General features: G+C 44.1%; 1 protein-coding gene and 1 long non-coding RNA gene across 2 annotated transcripts; one reads left to right on the top strand and one right to left on the bottom strand.

Annotated features, from left to right (window-relative positions):
* The first annotated feature begins 43 nt into the window (after window positions 1–43).
* LOC132009881 (uncharacterized) lies at window positions 44–11,863 on the top strand. Its single transcript, XR_009402084.1, has 3 exons — window positions 44–181; window positions 1,734–1,818; window positions 11,763–11,863. It is a non-coding gene; the product is annotated as an uncharacterized LOC132009881 (long non-coding RNA).
* Window positions 5,278–17,096, bottom strand: CIDEC (cell death inducing DFFA like effector c). Its single transcript, XM_059387892.1, has 6 exons — window positions 17,008–17,096; window positions 15,519–15,596; window positions 14,460–14,613; window positions 10,310–10,468; window positions 10,032–10,219; window positions 5,278–5,805 (listed from the first exon to the last, which is right to left on the bottom strand). Exons 2-6 carry the CDS (start codon window positions 15,569–15,571, stop codon window positions 5,643–5,645), a joined length of 717 nt encoding a protein of 238 aa, XP_059243875.1. The 5' UTR covers window positions 15,572–15,596; window positions 17,008–17,096; the 3' UTR covers window positions 5,278–5,642.
* Window positions 17,097–20,551: the final 3,455 nt, after the last annotated feature.

Raw genomic sequence — 20,551 nt, forward strand, 5'->3', positions numbered from 1 at the left:
GCCTGTCAATCGGAATAGCGAGGAGGCGGACTCAGGGCCCTGAAAAGGCGGAGCTTTGCCTTCGCCCAGAAAGAAAATGCTTCACCTCACCTCGGTGCTTTTGGGAAAATTGAGGCACGGAGCTGAGAAGGAATTTACTCGGGATCATAGGACCTCTCCTAAGGCAAAACAGGAACGAAAGGTACTCTGATAACCATTCCAATTCGTAGGAGCCTCTGACTTCAAAAAACCACTACTGTGCCCAATTTTGTAAGGCAAATTGAGAAGAAATAACAAAAACACCCAAGACAGGTGCATAATCAATCCAAAAGGAGAAGGCCCGAGGGAGAATGACATTCACTACAGCATAATTTATCAAAACAAAACCAAAACAAATCTCAAAACTGGAAACGTATTGTCATCCCGGGTTAGCACTATAGGGGAAATAAATCTAATACATCACCGATTCGACATTTTTAAAATGTTAACTGTATGCCAGACCCTGGCATTTTTTTTTTTAAAGAATTTATTTATTTATTTGACAGAGAGAGATCACAAGTAGGCAGAGAGACAGGCAGAGAGAGGAGGAAGCAGGCTCCCTGCTGAGCAATGCGGGACTTGATCCCATGACCCTGGGATCATGACCTGAGCCGAAGGCAGTGGCTCAACCCACGGAGCCACCCAGGCGCCCCCAGACCCTGGCATTTTCAAGCTAGAAATATAGATCAACAAGACTGAGGCCCTGCCCACAAGAAGATCACCGAGTGTACACAGGTCACATTGTCACAGCCCATCTTGCTTAAATCCTGTGCATATATTGAGAGAGTGAATGAAGGGAGAGAAGCTAGTCCTAGCATGCATCGTGATTGGAAGGGCTGTGAAAAACGAATAGAAATTCACCGGGAGCAAAAGGTACTGGGAGGAAGGGAGGCAGAGGCAGGGACCAACAGGAGAAACGAGGTGTTGTCTGAAAAAAATAGCAAGGAACAAAATGGGTTCTATCCTATAATCACAACTATAGAAAAGTTACCGTGCAACCTGCATATTACTTTATTTATTTACTAAGAGCACTGTAACTTTCAATTCACTGTTTGCATTAGGAAAAGACTGAAATTAACCTAAATTCATCAACAAAGGAGTGGCTAAGTCAACTGTAACATATCCATACCATCCAGCCATTAATTATGGAATGTGTATGTCTGTATGTGCTAATATGACTCAGTCTCTAAATAGATATTAAAGCAAAAAAGGAAAGAAAAGGACAGTGTGACTTGAAGATGCATATGTGTGTGTGTGTGTGTGTGTGTGTGTGTGTGTGATTTACATATATTTATTGCATTTCAGGTCTCTGATTTCTTTTTTTTTAATCTTTTTTTAAAATATTTTATTTTTATTTTTTTATTTTTTATTTATTTGACAGACAGAGATCACAAGTAGGCAGAGAGGCAGGCAGAGAGAGAGGAGGAAGCAGGCTCCCTGCAGAGCAGAGAGCCCAATGCGGGGCTCTATCCCAGGACCCTGAGATCATGACCTGAACTGAAGGCAGAGGCTTTAACCCACTGAGCCACTCAGGCACCCCAAGATTTTATTTATTTATTTGACAGAGAAAGATCACAAGTAGGCAGAGAGGCAGGCAGAAGGAGAGGGGGAAGCAGAGCAGAGGGCCCGGTGCGAGGCCGGGTCCCAGGACCCTGAGATCATGACCTGAGCCTAAGGCAGCAGCTTAACCCAGTGGGTCTCTGCATTTCTTAAAGGACACACAAAAATGAGATGTGTTTGCTTCTGGAGAAAGAATCAGACGTGACAAGATGAATAGTGATTTTCACCCTCTGGAATTGTGTAAGTTGCTTTTTTTTATTTCATTGCTATATTTCATCTACATACACACATGCAAATCTGGTTTAAAAATTGAGGCAAATATGAAAGACTGTATGTTCATCAAATGTTTTCAATAATAAAAAATTTTATATAAAAATAAGTAGAAATAATTTTTTTAAAAAGACTATCTGAGGGACGCCTGGGTGGCTCAGTTGGTTGAGCGGCTGCCTTCGGCTCGGGTCATGATCCCAGCGTCCTGGATTGAGTCCCACATTGGGCTCCTTGCTCAGCAGGGAGCCTGCTTCTCCCTCTGCCTCTGCCTGCCATTCTGTCTGCCTGTGCTCGCTCTCTCCCCCTCTCTCTCTCTGATAAATAAATAAAATCTTTAAAAAAAAAAAGACTATATGATTCTACTTACATGACATTTTAGAAAAGGCAAACTATATTGGCAGAAAAGAGTCAGAGGTTGCTGGAGCTTGTGGTGGGTGGTGATGGGGATTAGAAGGGGCTTAAGGGAACTTCTCTGTATGCTGGGAATGGTGGTTAAATAACTTTATAGATTTGCCAAAACTTGGGCGCCTATGTGGCTCAGTTGGTTGGGGGTCTGACTCTTGATTTTGGCTCCGATAATGATCTCGGGATCATGATTCTGGCTTGTGCTCAGTGCAGAGTTTCCTTGAGAGTCTCTCTCCCTCTCCTTCTACTCTTCTCCCCAAGCACCTGCATGCGTGTGTACATGTGCACGTGTGTGCTCTCTCAATCTCTCTAAATAAATAAATAAAATTCTTTTAAAAAATTGCCAAAAACTAAAAAAAGAAACAAAAGCAAAAAACATTGCCCAAACTTAATTATGTATACCTTAAAAGAGAAAATTTTATTGTATGTAAGTTATACCTCAAGGAACTTATTTTTTTAATTCAAAGATTTAAACAATCAATTTTCGAGTAGATATACACAAATAGAGACAGAACTGGCAAGACTTTTGGCAAGAATGCAAGTGGTTTTTATCCTGTTTTGGCTCAGACAGTACTGTGCTTTGTCATAAGGCCCCATGGCATTTTAGTACCCCTCTTCTGAAAGGTCTCCTGTGCTTTCGTAAGTACCAGCTTGAGCAAAAGTGGAAAGACTAAGGCCTAGGGGCAGGAGCACAGTGTGCCCTAACTGCAAAAGACCTTTCCTCCACTATGGCACTCGGCCCCAAGCGGGGCCATCCCCGCACTTGGACTGGTCTCTGGCTCTCCTGAGGTCCTGTGCTCTCTGGAATTTTCCTCTCATATATCCCAGCCTCACTCAAGCCTGCCCTCTCCCGTTCACTGCTGACAGCTGGTCAGTCCCCAAGTTCCTGGAAGAAAAAAAAAAGCAATTTTCCCTGGGCCGAGAGGGCTGGGTGCCAAGAGATCATGGTCAGTCACTCAACACTCAGTTGTGACACTCTCAATTATAGGAGGAGGGACATTTGGACAAAGTCCAGACTTCTGGACCCCCAGCCCAACTCAGTTTATGCGTGACTTCACAAGAGGGGCAGATAGCTTACTTAAAAGAAATTTTTTTGAAGGGACCCCTGGGTGGCTCAGGTGGTTAAATGTCTGCCTTTGGCTCAGGTCATGATCCTGGGGTCCTGGGATCGAGTCCTGTATCAGGCTCCCTGCTCAGCAGAGAAACTGCTTCTGTCTGTCTGCCACTCCTCCTTCTCGTACATTCTCTCTCTTTCTAAAATAAATAAATAAAATCTAAAAAATTTTTAAAAAGGATTTTTTTTTTTTAAATAAAAGGGCTGCTGGCTCAATTGGTAGAGCATGTGACTCTTGATCTTGGGGTTGTGAGTGCGAGCCCCACATTGAGCACTGGGTGTAGCATTTACCTTAAAAAAAAAAACTTAAGTGGGAATGCAAGCTGGTGCAACCTCTCTGGAAAACAGCATGGAGGTTCCTCAAAATGTTGAAAATAGAACTGCCCTATGACCCAGCAATTACACTATTGGGCATTTACCCTAAAGATACAAACGTAGTGATCCAAAGGGGCACGTGTACTCGAATGTTTATAGCAGCAATGTCCACAATAGCCAAACTATGGAAAGAACCTAGATGTCCATCAACAGACGAATGGATCAAGAAGATGTGGTATATATACACAATGGAATACTATGCAGCCATCAAAAGAAATGACATCTTGCCATTTGCGACAACATGGATGGAACTAGAGCGTATCATGCTTAGCGAAATAAGTCAAGCGGAGAAAGACAACTATCATATGATCTCCCTGATATGAGGAAGTGGTGATGCAACATGGGGGCTTAAGTGGGTACGAGAAGAATAAATGAAAGAAGATGGGATTGGGAGGGAGACAAACCATAAGTGACTCTTAATCTCACAAAACAAACTGAGGGTTGTTGGGGGTAGAGGGTTTGGGAGAAGGGGGTGGTATTATGGACATTGGGGAGGGTATGTGTTTTGGTGAGTGCTGTGAAGTGTGTAAACCTGGTGATTCACAGACCTGTACCCCTGGGGATAAAAATATATGTTTATAAAAAATAAAAAATTATATTTAAAAAAAAAAAACTTAAATGTAAAAAAGGGGGGGGTGGCAGGTAGGCTGCAGCCTCTGCAAGTGTTGACCAGGAATATCTTCTGTGTTGATGTAAACATCATGCCTCCATGGGAAAGGCCTACCCCATGCAGCCAGGATAACACTGAGCCAGGCCTCCGCCTTAAATGTAGGAGCAGGAGAAAGCCCAGAATAGTAAGTATGTTTTTGCTAGCTCTGCAGCTCCTCCCACACATGGCTGCAGGTTTGGATCGGCTGCCAGCAAAAACTGCAGACTCTAGGTTTGGTAAGGCAGGAATCTGTATTTAAAACCCAAAAAGGCTTTATATTCAGGGGCAGAAATGACATATTTTTGGATCTGAGAGCCACACACTAAAGCACAGTCACCTACAAACTTGGCCTTTCATGCTTATCTTGTTTGAGTTGCTCTAGGTCGAAAAATCCCAGCTCTCACTGATGAGAAACTAATATTCTTTGTGGATAAGTAACAGCTCATTTTGAAATCCTGAAGCTGATAGTGCTGAACATGAAAGATAAGCTTCTGACAAGCTAGGGAGAGCTTTGCATTGATGGAGGGTTGTGTTAGGCCCTGATGAGTCCTTTCCCAACTAAACACTTAAAATGTTGTAATAAAATGCAACACTGAGAAATTAGAAGAGTGCCTTAGTCCCACCCTGCCATTCAAAGCCCTTCTGGTAGACAGATTTATTTTGGAAATTTTCCTTTATCATATCAATTACCTGGTCTGCTCAAGTCTCTGATTAAGCAGACATTAGTTCCAGAATCAAATGTTTTTTTGTTGGTAGAAGAATTCCTATTTCCTGTAACCCCACATTTTGAAAAACGGTTTGACAATAGATCCCTCTCCTCCCTCAGACCTTTCCAACCTTCCAGATAGAGCCCCACCCTCAGCCCCAAAGAACACAAGCAAAGATGTATCAGCATAAATAATATAATGTGAGCTCTCTAATATCATACACTAGCAGACTTGGTGGTTCACTCAGGAGTATTAGGGCTGGGAGGCCAGGAGGTGGGGAGCGTGTGAAGACAGTAAGTGAGGGGCAGACTTTGTGCCTAGCCCCCTGGTGACCTTTCTTGGTCAGCTAAGCCACCCTGGACAGGAAGGAGCTGGGCCAGGGTAAGAACCCTCAGGTTTCCAGCCTTTCCCCCGGGCAGGCTGCTTCCTTCATGGTCCTGCGTGGGTGAGGAGGATGTGTCTAGCTGCCAGCCTGTGGTGGCTACTAGCTGAGCATGGGGACCACAGTCTGGTCTTTGGGGAGTGCCTCCAGGGACTGGAGGTGTCACTGCAGTGTCTTTAGACAGGCTGGGATGAGAGATTGGGCCTTGCTCTCAGGGGGTTGCCCTCCCTCTGTGGCATCCAGGAGCTGCTGCATATAACAGGAGGTGCCGAGCAGCACATGGCCTGTGGTCTGCATGCTGAGGAGGGCCCAACGAAGAACTTCCCTGGGTGGAAGAAAAAGGCACTGGAGTCAAACCACAAAGAAAACCTCTCTCTGCGTCCTCTAAATGTCTCCCCCTCCATGCTACCTCCATAGTTTCATAAACCGTAGCACAGTGTGTCAACAGGAGTGGACGCTATCCTCCCTCAGCAAATGGGAGATGGTCTACAGGCATTGCCTGGCATCATACTTTCATTGAGATGTCCAAAACCTCGCTATTTTCTCATGCAAAGTTCAAGCTCATTTAATAAGACCTTTACTTTTTGTAATACTACTTTGGGCCAGCCACATGAATCTCCATACCGTGGTGCTGTCCTTCATGACCTTTGTTCTAGATTTCCAAGTCATGTGTGGTCTAGCTAATTTTCAGGGTACTGGACATGCAGGTCCCCTATGCCTAGTGTTGTGATGTACTGAGAACAGGACTCGAGTCAGGCCAGCATTCTAATGCAATCTTCTCAGCTATGTGAAGCATGGCCAACCACTAGAGTTCTGAGCTTCTGCTTTTTCATCCATCAAATAGGATCATACCATTTCGATGCCTCACAGGGTTATGAGGTTGAAACAATATGAGATCACTTCATTGGGAGCCTAACAAGTAGATGAGTAGGGCAAAACAAGAGTAACTGGTAGAATGTTTGACCACTTTAACCATGTTCTTATCCAGATCTGTTTAAAAGAGATTACTAGTCCTGGGTGGGGATTTTAGGGAGTGGGGAGAAAAGGAAAATAAAGACTTTCTGGCTGGTATTAAAACTCTCAAACTAGGAGCACCTGGGTGGCTCAGTGGGCTAAAGCCTCTGCTTTTGGCTCAGGTCATAATCCCAGGGTCCTATGACTGAGCCCTGCATCAGGCTCTCTGCTTAGCAGGAAGCCTGCTTCCTCCTCTCTCTCTCTCTCTCTCTCTGCCTGCCTCTCTGCCTACTTGTGATCTCTGTCAAATAAATAAATAAAATATTTTTTTAAAAAACTTTCAAAGTATTAACCTTTATTCGATAAATGAACTTATGGTTGAGGTATGGGGAGGCAGAAAGATAATTAGAACTATAGACATCTACACATGAAAATTCTCTAAATATTTATTTTTTTAAAGATTTATTTCTTTATGTTAAGGAGAAAGAGGAAGGGGGAGAATGAGAGAGAATAAATGGGGGAGAGGACAGAAGGAGGAGAAAATCTCCAGCAGACTCCCTGCCCCATCACAGATCTTCCCCAACCCCCCGAGCCAATAAGGGGCTTGATCTCACGACCGTGAGATCATGACCTGAGCTGAAACCAAGAGTTGGATGCTCAACCAACTGAGCCACCCAGGCTCCCCATTTTTAAAATTTTCAAGGCTGTACCTCAAATTACAGAACAGAAGCTTAAAACCAGCTGTCCAGCCATAAATAGGAATGAAGTTCTGACAACTTGTTACAACATGGATGAACCTTGGTAACATTATGCTCAGTGATATAAACCAGTCACAAAAGAACAAACACTGTGTAAGATATCTAGAGTAGGCAAATTAACAGACAAAGAAAGTAACACACAGGTTACCAGGGACTGAAAGAAGAGGGAGTGGAAAGTTAGTGTTTAATGGGGACAGAGTTTCAGTTTAAGATGATGAAAAGGTTCTGGAAATTGATAGTGGTAACTCTTATACAACATTGTGAATGTACTTAATGCCACTGAACTGTACACTTCAAAATGGTTAAAGTGGTAAATTTTATGTATGTTTTACTACAACAGTAATAATAAAACTAGCTGACACCACTAAGTCACCACACCCAATCCAGCATACTGTTTTCTTGATACCAACATATCTACTGTGTTTAGGTCTGAGAGTCATACTTCCTCTAAATGCGCTGAGTTTAAAAGCTGCAGCTTCTTGCTCTAGATTTTGAAATTTGCAAACTACCAGCAGCAAGCCCAGATCAACATGGGGCATGATATAGTATAGGAGGAATATGGAACTTTTAGCCACAGAACTAGGTGCAAGCCTGACATTGGGAGTCATCTCTGGCAAACAGAATCACACACCTCAGGTCCCTCATCTCCAGACTGGCTATGCACAGAAGAAGCTCAGAAAGCCAAGAAGGGGGTTCCTGGGTGGCTCAGTCCGTTAAACATCTGCCTTCAGCTCAGATCATGATCCCAGGATCCTGGGATCGGTACTGCATGGGGCTCCTTGCTTAGTGGAGAGCCTGCTTCTCCCTCTGCCTGCTCTGCCTGTGGCTCCTCCTGCTTGTGCTCTCTCTCACATAAACAAATAAAATCTTTTTTTTTTTAAAGATTTTATTTATTTGACAGAGAGAGATCACAAGTGGACAGAGAGGCAAGCAGAGAGAGAGAGGAGGAAGCAGAGAGAGATCAAGGAGGACTCGATCCCAGGACCCTGAGATCATGACCTGAGCTGAAGGCAGAGGCTTAACCCACTGAGCCACCCAGGTGCCCCCAACAAATAAAATCTTAAACACACACACACACACACACACACACACACACACACACACACACACTGATTTAAAAAAAAAAAAAGTCAAGAAGGTTTGGTCTACTCTAGCTATGTTCTGGCAGAACTCTGGGGACCCTGAGCAGGACTTCTCAGAAGGCCTCTAAGAACAAGGATCAGATACATCTTCATTCATTCTGCAGTGATCTGAATTACTGCTATGTGTCAGCATTCACCAAGGTACTGGAGGCAATAAAAAGTCTTGCCATCATGGAACTTGTTCTGACATCTTATCTCTGGATCTTTAGCTTACATCATAGGGCCAGGCACCCAGTGGGTGCCCAGTAGACACTAAGTGAAGCAATTGGAGAGGAGTAGAACATGTGTTAGAAGAAACTGGCGAGAGGCCATGCTCTGCTACTCCCTAGATTTGTGGCTTTGGAAGAGGTGGATGTCTCTGCCTCAGTGGCTGCCTCCACCTGATAGGGTTAAGAATTCACTTGAATGCCAGTGGAACAGCTGAAATTGGGAGACATCACCATAATGGTACTTGTCTTACGACTTAACATGTTCTCATGCTTCCTGTGTTACTTGATTAAACTTTCAAAAATAAAGTAAAATGTTGAAAAGAAGTTCATTAGATAATACAAGTGACTATTGTCCATAGACGTGCAAATTATTTCCATCTGTGGAAGGACATTCATTTTGTCCCTCCCACCCACAGGGAGAAATCCAATTTTGTATCTATGAAGTTATCTCATTCTTTTTTCTTTCTTTTTTTTTTTAAATATGTATTTCTTTCTTTTTTTTTTTTTAAGATTTTATCCATTTGACAGACAGAGTTCACAAGTAGGCAGAGAGGCAGGCAGAGAGAGAGGAGGAAGCAGGCTCCCTGCTGATCAGAGAGTCCGATGTGGGGCTCGATCCCAGGACCCTGGGATCATGACCTGAGCTGAAGGCAGAGATTATAACCCATTGAGCCACCCAGGCGCCCTCATTCTTTTTTCTTTTAAGATTTATTTATTTATGAGGGAGAGGGGAGGGACAGAAGCAGATGGAGAGAGAAAATCCAAGCAGACTCCCCAGGTAGAGGGCAGAGCCCAACATGGGGCTTGATCCCATCACCCTGAGATCATGACCTGAGCTGAAACCAAGAGTTGGCAACTCAACTGACTGAGCTACCCAGGCGCTCAGTTATTTCAGCATTCTTTTTTTTTTTTTTTTTTTTTTTTTTGGACAGAGATCACAAGGAGGCAGAGAGGCAGGCGGGGGGGGGGGAAGCAGGCTCCCCGCTGAGCAGGGAGCCTGATGCAGGGCTTGATCCCAGGACCCTGGGATCATGACCTGAGCTGAAGGCAGAAGATTCAACCCACTGAGCCACCCAGGTGCCCCTATCTCAGCATTCTTGATGCACCTGTATGTATTGGTGTTTTTTTTTTAATTCTCTGAACTGATTGTAACTTCTTGCTGGTTCTCTCCTTAATTAATGAGTTCAGTAAAATCTTTGACACATGTTCACTTTTTAAAAATTGATTAGAAAACTACTTACTATTTTAGGTGGAAGAAAAGTAGTTGTTATAGTGGAAGGTAATTAGAAAAATAATATATCCCAGTTCCACCTGGAGGAGTATGTGTATCCCTTTGGCATACTCTAAAGCACTAATTCAACCATAACATTCTAGACAAATGCTAATTCTCATGCCTTGTCAACACTAGTCCCGGGCTCATGTGAGCAGAGCGGAGTTCCCTCATTGCTGAATACCCACCCTATCCCCAGCAAATCCCAATTCACTCACTTCATGATGTGCTTGGCCCGGTAGCAGTGCAGGTTATAGGAAAGGGAGTATGTGCCATACAGAGTGGCCTTCACATTCAGGCAACCAATGAAGTCCTGTGGGTTCATCTTATACAGGTCAAAGGTTACACGAGCCACATCAATCTTCTTGGCAGGCTTACAGGAGAGGGAAAGTTGGTGCCTAGTACCCTGTATCAAGACAAGACTGTGGTTGGCACCCTCCCAAGGACTTCTTCCAGATTCCCCAATGTTCTCCCCCCTACACACGTGGAAACTCACCGGTCTGGATGGGGGCTGCCATTTCTGCCCCTTCTGGAGAACCATGAACACTGTATCATCTGCCAGGGCTTGGAAATACTCTTCTGTCTCTACAGTTGTACCGTCTTCCTCCAGCACCAGAAGGAAGGGCTTGTCTGCCAGCATCAGGGTGTCCCGGACCTGGAAAATAAAGTCAGTGAAGCTTCTGCCATCCCCATGCAGCCACAGAGCATGAGGAAGACCCATATTGCATCATCTCAGCTGCCAGGGAAAGAACAAGTGATAACGATCTATGGGAAATGGGACTGGAACCCAGGCTCTTGCTATGGGATCACCACCCAAAGATTTTATATTATGGTCTTTCTTGGTACCTGGATTCATGGTTATGTTCTAGAACAATGCTGTTCGGTTAAAATCTAGTGGGAGTCACATACGTACCTTTTTATTAAGATACAATTCACATGCCATAAAGTTCATCCTTTTAAAATATATAATTCAGTGTTTTTTAGTACATTCACAAAGTTGTACAACCATCACAACTATCCAATTTCAGAACATTTTCATCATCCCAAAAGAAACCCATTATCCATTAGCCCTCATTTCCCATGCCCCAACCCATGGCAACCTTTACTGTTTGTCTCTTTTTGGATTTGCCCATTCTGGACATTTCATATAAATGGAATCATATGTGGGTTTTTAAGACTGACTTCTTTCCCTCAGTATGTTTTCATTGTTCGTCTATGCTGTAATATGACTCATTTCTTTTTATGGCTGAATAATATTCACATTTTTAAAAAGACTTCATTTATTTATTTGAAAGAGAGTGAAAGAGCACAAGCAGGAGGAGTGGCAGGCAGAAGGAGAAGCAGACTCCCCACTGAGCTGGGACCCCCCCACCAACGTGAGGCTTGATCCCAGGACGTTGGGATCATGACCTGAGCAGAAGGAATACACTTTTTAAAAAAAAAAAAAGATTTTATTTATTTATTTGACAGACAGAGATCACAAGTAGGCAGAGAGGCAGGTAAAGAGGGGTGAGGGTGGATAGCAGGCTCCCTGATGAGCAGAGAGCCCGATGTGGGGTTCAATCCCAGGACCCTAAGATCATGACCTGAGCTGAAGGCAGAGGCTTAACCCACTGAGCCACCCAGGTGCCCCAGAAGGAAGACACTGAACTGACTGAGCCACCCAGGTGCTTCAATATATCACTTTTTATTTTTTTTTAAGATTTTATTTATCTATTTGTCAGAGATCGCAAGTAGGCAAAGAAGCAGGCAGAGAGAGGAGGAAGCAGGCTCCCTGCTGAGCAGAGAGCCCGATGCGGGGCTCAATCCCAGGACCCTGAGATCATGACCCAAGCCTAAGGCAGAGGCTTTAACCCACTGAGCCACTCAGGTGCCCCTGTTAAAGTTATTCTTAAACATTCTATTCTTATTGATGCAATTATGAATAAACTCATTTTTTTTGAAGATAGGCTCCACATCCAGCATGGAGTTCGACATAGGACCTGAATTCACGACCCTGAGATCAAGACCTGAGCCGAGATCAAGAGTTGGATGCTTAACCAATTGAGCCACTCAGGTGCCCCCTCATTTTTTCCCCCTCATTTTCTTAATTTTATTTTCAGATTATTTGTTTTCAGTGTATAGAAATACAATTGATTTTTATATATTGATCTTATATCTTGCAACCCTATATCATGCAAACTTGCTGAACCCATTTATTAGCTGTGTGTGTGTGTGTGTGTGTGTGTGTGTGTGTGTGTGTGTTCTGTAGGGTTTTATATCTGCAAATAGATATAGTTTTACCCCTTCCCTTCCAATCAGGGTGCCTTTTATTTTATTTTCTTGTTGATTAGCCTGGATAGAACCTCCAGCACCATGTTGTGTAGAAATGGCAAGAATAGATACCCTTATCTCAATCTTGATCTTAAGGGGAAAGTTTTCAGAATTTCCCATTAAGCATGTTGTTAGCTGTGAGTTTTTCATAGATGCTCTGTATCACATATATGTAATTTTAAATTTTCTAATAGTTGTGTGATACTTGTAATATATTTAATTCCATCTAAAATATGATTTCAACATAAAATTGGGATAAAATTTAGGATTTTACATTTTTTCATATTAAGTCTTCAAAATCTTGTGTGTTACTTATACTTAAGCTCATCTCAGTTTCAACTAGCCTCATTTCAAGAGTTCAGTAACCACATGGATCTAGTAACTACTGCATTGGATAGTGTAGCTCTAGAGTTAAAGAGACCTGCATCTGAATTCTAGCTCCCTTACATTATTCTGAATGGTAGGAAAGTTATCTCATTTATCTGAACTCATTTCATCATCCAAATAGTTGAAGCAAGTATAGTCTTAGAGTCCTCACAATGGTTAAATGCAAAAGTGTATGACAAGACAGCCTGGGTTTAAATCCCAGTATATTTCAATTATATAGGAGAATATTCTTGTTTGTAGAAAAGATACACTGAAGTATTCAAGAATAAGAAGCATCAGGTTGGCAACCTCCTCTCAAGTGATTTAGGAAGCCTAGTATTATTCTTGCAACTTCTGTTAGAGATTCTTTCAAAATTACTTAAAAAAAAAAATCCTCCAAAGGCTTACTGTGGTCTTTTAAAATGAAACCCCTCTGTTCTTTGCCATGGCCAATAGGGACTAATAATCTAGTCACTGCCAACTGTATCACTTTGCTCTTTTTCCCTCATTCTCTTTGTTCCTTTCTTCACATTGCCAAACTTGGAAAAGCAGTCTACATAGGTTGATGTCCCCCTCCACTTGATCAGTAAGATTCATTTTTAACCTTTGTTCCATGCTGAAAAGATGACTTCTCACTATTGTACCTCCCTGCATCCTTTGGAGTTAGGACTCTAACTTGGGGTCCCCAAACTCAGTGGATAAGAATGTCCTGAAGAACCTTCTAAAAATGACAACCTGGGGCACCTGGGGTGGCTCAGTGGGTTAAAGCCTCTGCCTTCAGCTCAGGTCATGGTCTCAGGGTCCTGGGATCGAGCCCCGCATCGGGCTCTCTGCTCAGCAGGGAACCTGCTTCCCCCTCTCTCTCTGCCTGCCTCTCTACTTGTGATCTCTTTCTGTCAAATAAATAAATAAAATCTTAAAAAAAATAAAAATAAAAATGACGACCCCTGAGCCTCACTCATATCCCAGGGACTGCAGTCTGGGAAGTCATGTGCAACAAATCCATTTTGGTATAGGAGGTGAAAAACATTAGCAAGTCTAGACTCAAGTGTAAAAGAGACCTTTTGATTCAGGTGATAAGAAATGGTGTGTCCCAGCCACAAGCCTCATAAGAGAGGGGAAATGGGCTCCCATGAAGAAGAACAGACCTAATTCACAGAAACAGGGGAAGGACTCTGGAATAGAGGCTTAGGTCAGCTATGATTTCTCTATGTTAAACTGTAGACTGTAGTAATCAGAAGCCTAATCCAAATGTATGATCTGTGCCAGGCAACTGGGCTTGGATAGCAGCAGGGGTCCCGTCACCTTCAGCTGATAAGCTAATGGGGCAGTGAAGCACAAGATTAATATGGAGCCAAATTAGATGAGGCTGTAGGAGAGGCAGTGGGAAAGAAGAAGAAATGGGGAAGGGTGTCATTCTTGCCTGCTGTTAACTGCTATCCACAAGAGCCATGTGTCTTTTGTTTCCTGCTCTGGATGCTTACCTGATCGACAGTCTTCCACAGTGATTAACATCTTCCACAGTGATTAACAAAGCCTTCCTTGGAAAGCCAGCGTAGGAGATGGATTGAAGACTTGCCCTGGCTAAAGGGAGGAGATGAGGAAGAGACTCTCTAAAATCTTGCCTATTTCCCCAACTTCCAGGTGTGTGTACAATGGAAAAGGGAATCTAAGGGTCCTTCTAACAAGAAAAATAGACTCTGAAAATACCACTGGCCTATTGTTAGTATAGGATGGCAATATTCTGCCTTTCCCCTGGTCATTAATCCAGTGGACAGCACTCCAGGCAGGCCCTACCAACTCATTAGAGCTGGCATCAGGAAGGAATTATTTCACCATCTAACTCATGAAGTCCATCCTGGCTGAACTCCCAGCTCATGACCTGGAGGACAGAGGCAGCTGGCATGGTCAGCTCTCAGCCATAGTCCCAGCGGTTGGGCTGTGCTGAGGGCAGTCCTATCCCTCACCTTGTGCAGGAGGTCCTTGAGACTGTGCGCCATGATCCCCTTCCGTACGCTCCGGTCAGCAGTGCTTACTCTACAGGGCCGGGCCTTGGGGGCCTCCTGGCTGGACTCAGACAAGAGCTGCTGGGTCACCACCGAGGTGCTCATGGCCACATGCCTGGGGACAATTTAGAGCATCAGAATGAGTTGTCTGCTGCCTCCCAGCCCTTACCCCATTGCAAGACACTCGCTTCCCTTCCCCTGTAGTTTGATCTCATATTTTTTCTCCTCCACTACCACCAGCCCTGCTCTTACTAGTGTTGCCTCAAAGGCCTTGTTAGATCAGTACATCTCAAACATTAACGAACATGTATTTCCTCTGGGGATCTCAATCTGATTCAGAGTCTGGGATTCCAAATGTCTAATAAATTTCCAAGTGGCATTGGTGCTTTTCATTGGCGCTGACCATAATGAGTAGCAAGGTGATAGGGGACCCATCCCATATCCCCCCACTTCCACTTTCCTCTCTTGGCCTCTCTTTTCCCATCTGTAAAGTGAAATGAAGTGGTGAAGGGGCCTGGGTTTTTGAGTCAGACCCAAGCCTGAATCCTGGCTCCACTACCTATTGGCCAGGTGACTGAGAGCACCCAGTCTGTGCCTCAGTGCCCCCATCTATTAATTTGGTGTCTTAATCCCCACTTCTAAAAGTTGTGATCAGGTTTAAATGAGATCCAGAATGGGGGCGCCTGGTGGCTCAGTTGGTTAAATGTCCAACTCTTGATTTCAGCTCTGCTCATGATCTCAGGGTCCTGAGACTGAGCCTTGCTTTGGGCTCTGCATTGAGTATGGAGCCTGCTTAAGATTCTCCCTCTTGTGCCCCCCACCCCTACTCAAGAGCTCCACTCTCTCTCTCTAATTAAGAAAAAAGAAGTGCAAAACCTTGGGCCCCACTCCAGATCTACTAAATCGGCATCTGCATTTAACAAAATGCCCAGGGAACTTATAAGCTCTTTGAAGGTTGAAAAGGTCTGCCGTATCACTCCCAAGTGGATCCCCTGTGCTTCCACCCTTGGCTCTCCTCACCTGGACAAGGACTTGGGGTAGAGAAGGCTGAGGGACTTCATGGCATATTCCATCCTTGTTATCTGGATAGTTTTGGACCTGGGAACGAAGCAGAAAGTTAGTTAGAGTAAGAATACAAGGCTCCCTCTCACTCATCATTTGACACAGTGCAATCCCACCCTCATCCAGGTAACCTCCACTCTGGTCTCTCCTCGAAACTCCCACACACACTTTTCTAGCCCTTCTCCTGTCCCATCCTACACATGCCAACTGGGACCAAGCTGGAAACCCCCTCAGGGCCCAAGCTTAACCCCACTCAGCAGCTTCCCCTCCCTCCCCAGGACTACTCACTCCATGTTTCTCTGACTCTGGCTCTGATCACACTGATCAGGGATCCCCAGCTGGGGCTGAAGAGTCCCTGCCTAGTTGGGTCCTGTCCCTGGGGGCAGAGTCCATTTCATGCTGGCAGGAGGTGAGTCACACCACCCCCCTCTTCTGGAGACTCTTTCTTCACCTATAGCCCAGACACCTCCCAGGCCAGTCTCACACAGGCCAGGCAGCCCAGTCCACAAAGGCTCTCTCCTGCACCTTGAACAATCCAGACCCCTTCTGAGGCTTCCCACTGGCCAAAAGGACTTTCTGTGATGAAGGATGTTGGAGATGTTCTATATCCTTTCTCCCCAGTACCACAACTGCTAGCTTCATGTGGCTACCAAGCACTTGAAATATGGCTAGTACAACAGAGGAGATGGATTTTTAATTTTGTTTAATGTTAACTAATTTGAATTGAAATAGCCACTTTGGCTTATGGCTACTAGTAACCATCCTGAACCCAAAGATCTAGCTGATAGCCCTGGGCTCACCTGCCACTTTCTCTTCTTAAACCTGTCTGCCTTGGGTCTTACATGCTCCAAGCCTTTGCGTTGACAGGTCCCACCACCTGCAGTGTCCCCTACCAGCCCAGGGCTAACCATATGCAGCTTTGAAGCCCCAACTTCATTATTTTTCACTCTTTGGAAAGCCTTTTTGTTTATTTTATTTTTTTATTTACTGATGAGAAAAGTTTTATGTGGACAACACAGACTGGACAAGAACATTATAAATGGGGGAAACAGAGGCTCTGGAAAGCCTTTTTAGATGGCTCACACAGTTCCCCCTTTATCTTGCCCTTCCTACATCCAAGCCAAGTGTGCCTCAGTGTCTGTGTCTGCCTTAGCCACACCAATCCTTGGGTTCCTCGCCCTCGGATGTTCTCTCTATTTCCGGTGCAGAGGCACAAGTCTGGGGGCTCAGGGGGTGGTCATGGATCAGGAACCCCCTCCCCAGTTGGGTATCTCTTTCCTTTTAACAATTAGGGGGACTTCCTAGGCTAGCCTATCTGTGAACTCCCCCACTTAGGACTACCCAAGTCCACCTGTCCCAGCCTTACTCCTCACTCCCCATGCTGAGCCCACCTCACCTGTTCTCCAGGAGCCCTTCCCCCCACAAAATCCCAAAAGAAAACACTTACCTCCCCCTTACAGCCTCTAGTAAGATAACTCCGGTAAGATAACTAACTGCTCAGCACAGCACAGCACAGCCCTCCCTCCATTTTATTTCCAGCTCCCAGGGATGCCCCTCCCCTGGCCTTCAGCCCCAGCTGGGGAAAAGAGCATGGGGAGTGAGTGTGTAGCTTTCACCCTTGGGACTTCAGGCCAGCCAAACTTTCAGAAAAGGCCCAAAAGGAGGGGAAGAGGCAAGTTTCGAAAACTTTGGGACAGGGTATGGCTCAGGACGTGATATCAGGCACAGAGGGCACAGAAAATAGGCACATGTAGGTTGTGGTCCCAGCCCCACTCACGTTCACTGAGTGTAGACAAGCTGTCTCACTTCTGTGAGCCCCAGTTTCTCTCACCTGTATAACAGCAATAATAATTCCTGTGTTAGGGAATTGAGGTGAGGATTTGTGATAATGAAAATAAAGGACTTTGCAACAAAGACAGCTCATAGATGGAAGTGAATATGGGTGTTATAATATAATTAATAATAGTAGAAACTAAGACTAGCTGACATGTGTAGTGGTTAATAGTGTAAGGTCTTACCCTTGGACCCAGCAATCCTACTCCTGTATATATTATCCAAGAGAAATGAAAACATATGTTCATGGTTTTCATAGTGTTGTTCACAATAGGTAAAAGACAGAAATGAATGTTCATCAATTGATGAATGGATTCTTTAAATGTGACATATCCATAAATGGAATATTATTTGTCAATTAAAAAGGATTACATGCTACTACATGGATAAACTTTGAAAACATGCAAAGTGAAAGAAGCCAGTCACAAAAGATCACATACATATTTGTATGAAATGTCCAGAACAGGCAAAACTATAAAAATAAAAAATAAATTAGTGATTGCTTATAGCTAGGGAGGGAGAAGACATGGGGAATGATTCTAATGGGGACTGATGGGGTTTCTTTTAGGAGAGACAAAAATGTTCTAATCAATTATTCTAATCACAGTCCATTTTGACAATGGTTGAACAACACTTAAAATATGCTAAAAGACATTGACTGTTATTTGTTTATTTCTACTTTTACAAGTGATTCATAAAGCTGTTTAAAAAAGAGAGAGTTCAAGGTCCTCTTGTTTCAGCTCAAGGTGTTTCACACTGTGTATTATCACCTGGAAAGCTTGTTAAAATTCAGATTGCTGGGCCCCATTCCAGAGTTTCTGACTCAGTCTGACTGGGGTGGATTCTAAGGAACCATTTCTAAGAGCTTCCTAGGTGATCCTGAAGATGTGACTGCTCAGGAACCCCACTCGAGAGCTAGAGGTCTAGCATTGGCTGTGTGATGTAACTCTTCTAAGCCTCAGTTGGATCTGACAAATAGAAATTAAAAATAGCTCCTGGGCGCCTGGGTGGCTCAGTGGGTTAAGCCGCTGCCTTCGGCTCAGGTCATGATCTCAGGGTCCTAGGATCGAGTACTGCATCGGGCTCTCTGCTCAGCAGGGAGCCTGCTTCCCTTCCTCTCTCTCTGCCTGCCTCTCTGCCTACTTGTGATCTCTCTCTGTCAAATAAATAAATAAAATCTTTTAAAAAAAAGCTCCTACCCCATTGGGTTGTCATGAAGGTTGAATGAGATAATCATGAAATGCCTGCTGCAGAATTTAGTGCATCCTTGGGGCTCAGTAAATCACTATTGCTATTATTATTATTTTAAAGATTAATTAATTTATTTATTTGAGAGAGTGAGGACTCATGTGCACAAGCGAGTAAGCAAGGGGAAAGGCAAAGGGAGAGGGAGAGAAGCAGACTCCCCGCTGAGTGTGGAGTCTGATCCCAGGAACCGGAGATCACGACCTGAAGCAGAATCAAGAGTCAGACACCCAACCAAGCCACCCAGGTGCCCCTATTATTAATATCTAAATCCCTCCCTGGCAGAGCTCCCAGACAGCCATCATTTATTTACTCATTCATTCATTCAACAAATATTTATTAGGCACTTACTATGTGCCAGCCCTCAGAGGGGCTGAGAATACAGCAGGAAAGAAGACAGCCTTGTCCCACACTTCAAGGAGCTGACATTCCTAGGGCAGAGGGGAACTCAGGTCTTGTTCAAATATGCAAATAAACAAAAGGATTTCAGATAATGACATTTGAGGGGGGGTAAAAACCAAAGTGGTATGATAACAAATGGCTGAAGAGCTATACTGGCGTGTAGGTTTGGGCAAGGCCTCAAAGGCGGTGAGCTTCGAGCTAAATCCTACTGCTGAGAAACCAATCTTTTGAAGTCCTGGGGGAACATTCAAAGCAAAGGAAATATCAGTGCAAAGGATCTGGGATAGGAATGAGCAGGGTGAGGAGACAGGAACACAAGTCATTAAACTTGAAGGCAGTCCAAGAGCCAGAAGAGAAGTACAAACAAGTACTTTAGAGAAGAAGTTCTGGGGAACAGGTTGGACCCCTCCCTTGGACATTCATGCCTTAAACATTTATTGAACATCTAACACGTGATTGTGCATCAGTGGATGACTCAGAGGCAATCTGTCCCTGGTGACGAACTCCCAGGGCACCATGGGAAGCAGACGATTCCAGATTAAAAAAAGAAGAAGAAGAAAAAAAAAAATAACTGCAAGCTAAAACCAAAGATCATCTGCCTTGGGGTGGAGGATGGCTCCATGAGCCTGAGGATTCTTCACAGTCCTTAGGAGAGCACGGTGTTGAACCGCTGGGATTTCCTTATTCAACAAGCATTTTCTTGAGCATTTATGCTATGCCAGGCACTATGGACTGCTAGGGACATAGATGCCTTAGTTCTTGCCCCAGTCTGGGGACCTTACATTCTAGTGGGAGAGGCAGATGTCTGAGCATGGTTCTCAAACTCTGAAGTGCCTAGAAATCATTTGAGATAATTTGGAGTGGAGAAGGACTCTACCTGTGTGACTCAAAATTGAGAAACCATAAAAGAAAAGATTATGTATTCAGCTATATTTTAAAAAGTATTCTGGGGGCACTTGGGTGGCTCAGTTGGTTAACCATCTCATTCTTGATCTATGCTCAGGTCTTGATCTCAGGGTTGTGAGTTCAAGCCCCGCATTGGGCTCCACACTGGGCATGGAGCCTAGTTTAAAAAAAAAAAGTGTTCTGCATATTCAGCTTGTCATACCTGAACAGAGTCAAATGACATACAGAAAGAAAGCTATATTGGAGCTACAGTAGGCAAGATGCTTACCTCCTCTTTCTCTTTCCCCAACTCTCTCCTTCTCTCCCTCTCTCTGCCTCTGTCTCTCTCTCCCTCTTTCTCATTCTGTTCTCTCTCCTCTCTGTATAAACTGAGACCAACAAAATGGTAGAAAATTGGGCAAAGAATATGAACATAGTTCAGGTAAATGAAATACAAATGAGCCTTAAGTATGTAAAAAGACATTTAATCCCACTTATAGAAATTAATAAAAGAAATAGAAATAAAACACAAAACTATGCAGAGATGTGATTCTTCACCCATCAGACTAGCAAATGTTGTTGGCAAAGCTGTGGGAAAGCAAAGAGTCAGACACACTCACACATTG

This window comes from Mustela nigripes, chromosome 2, assembly GCF_022355385.1.
Source record: "Mustela nigripes isolate SB6536 chromosome 2, MUSNIG.SB6536, whole genome shotgun sequence".
Classification (NCBI taxonomy): domain Eukaryota; kingdom Metazoa; phylum Chordata; class Mammalia; order Carnivora; family Mustelidae; genus Mustela; species Mustela nigripes.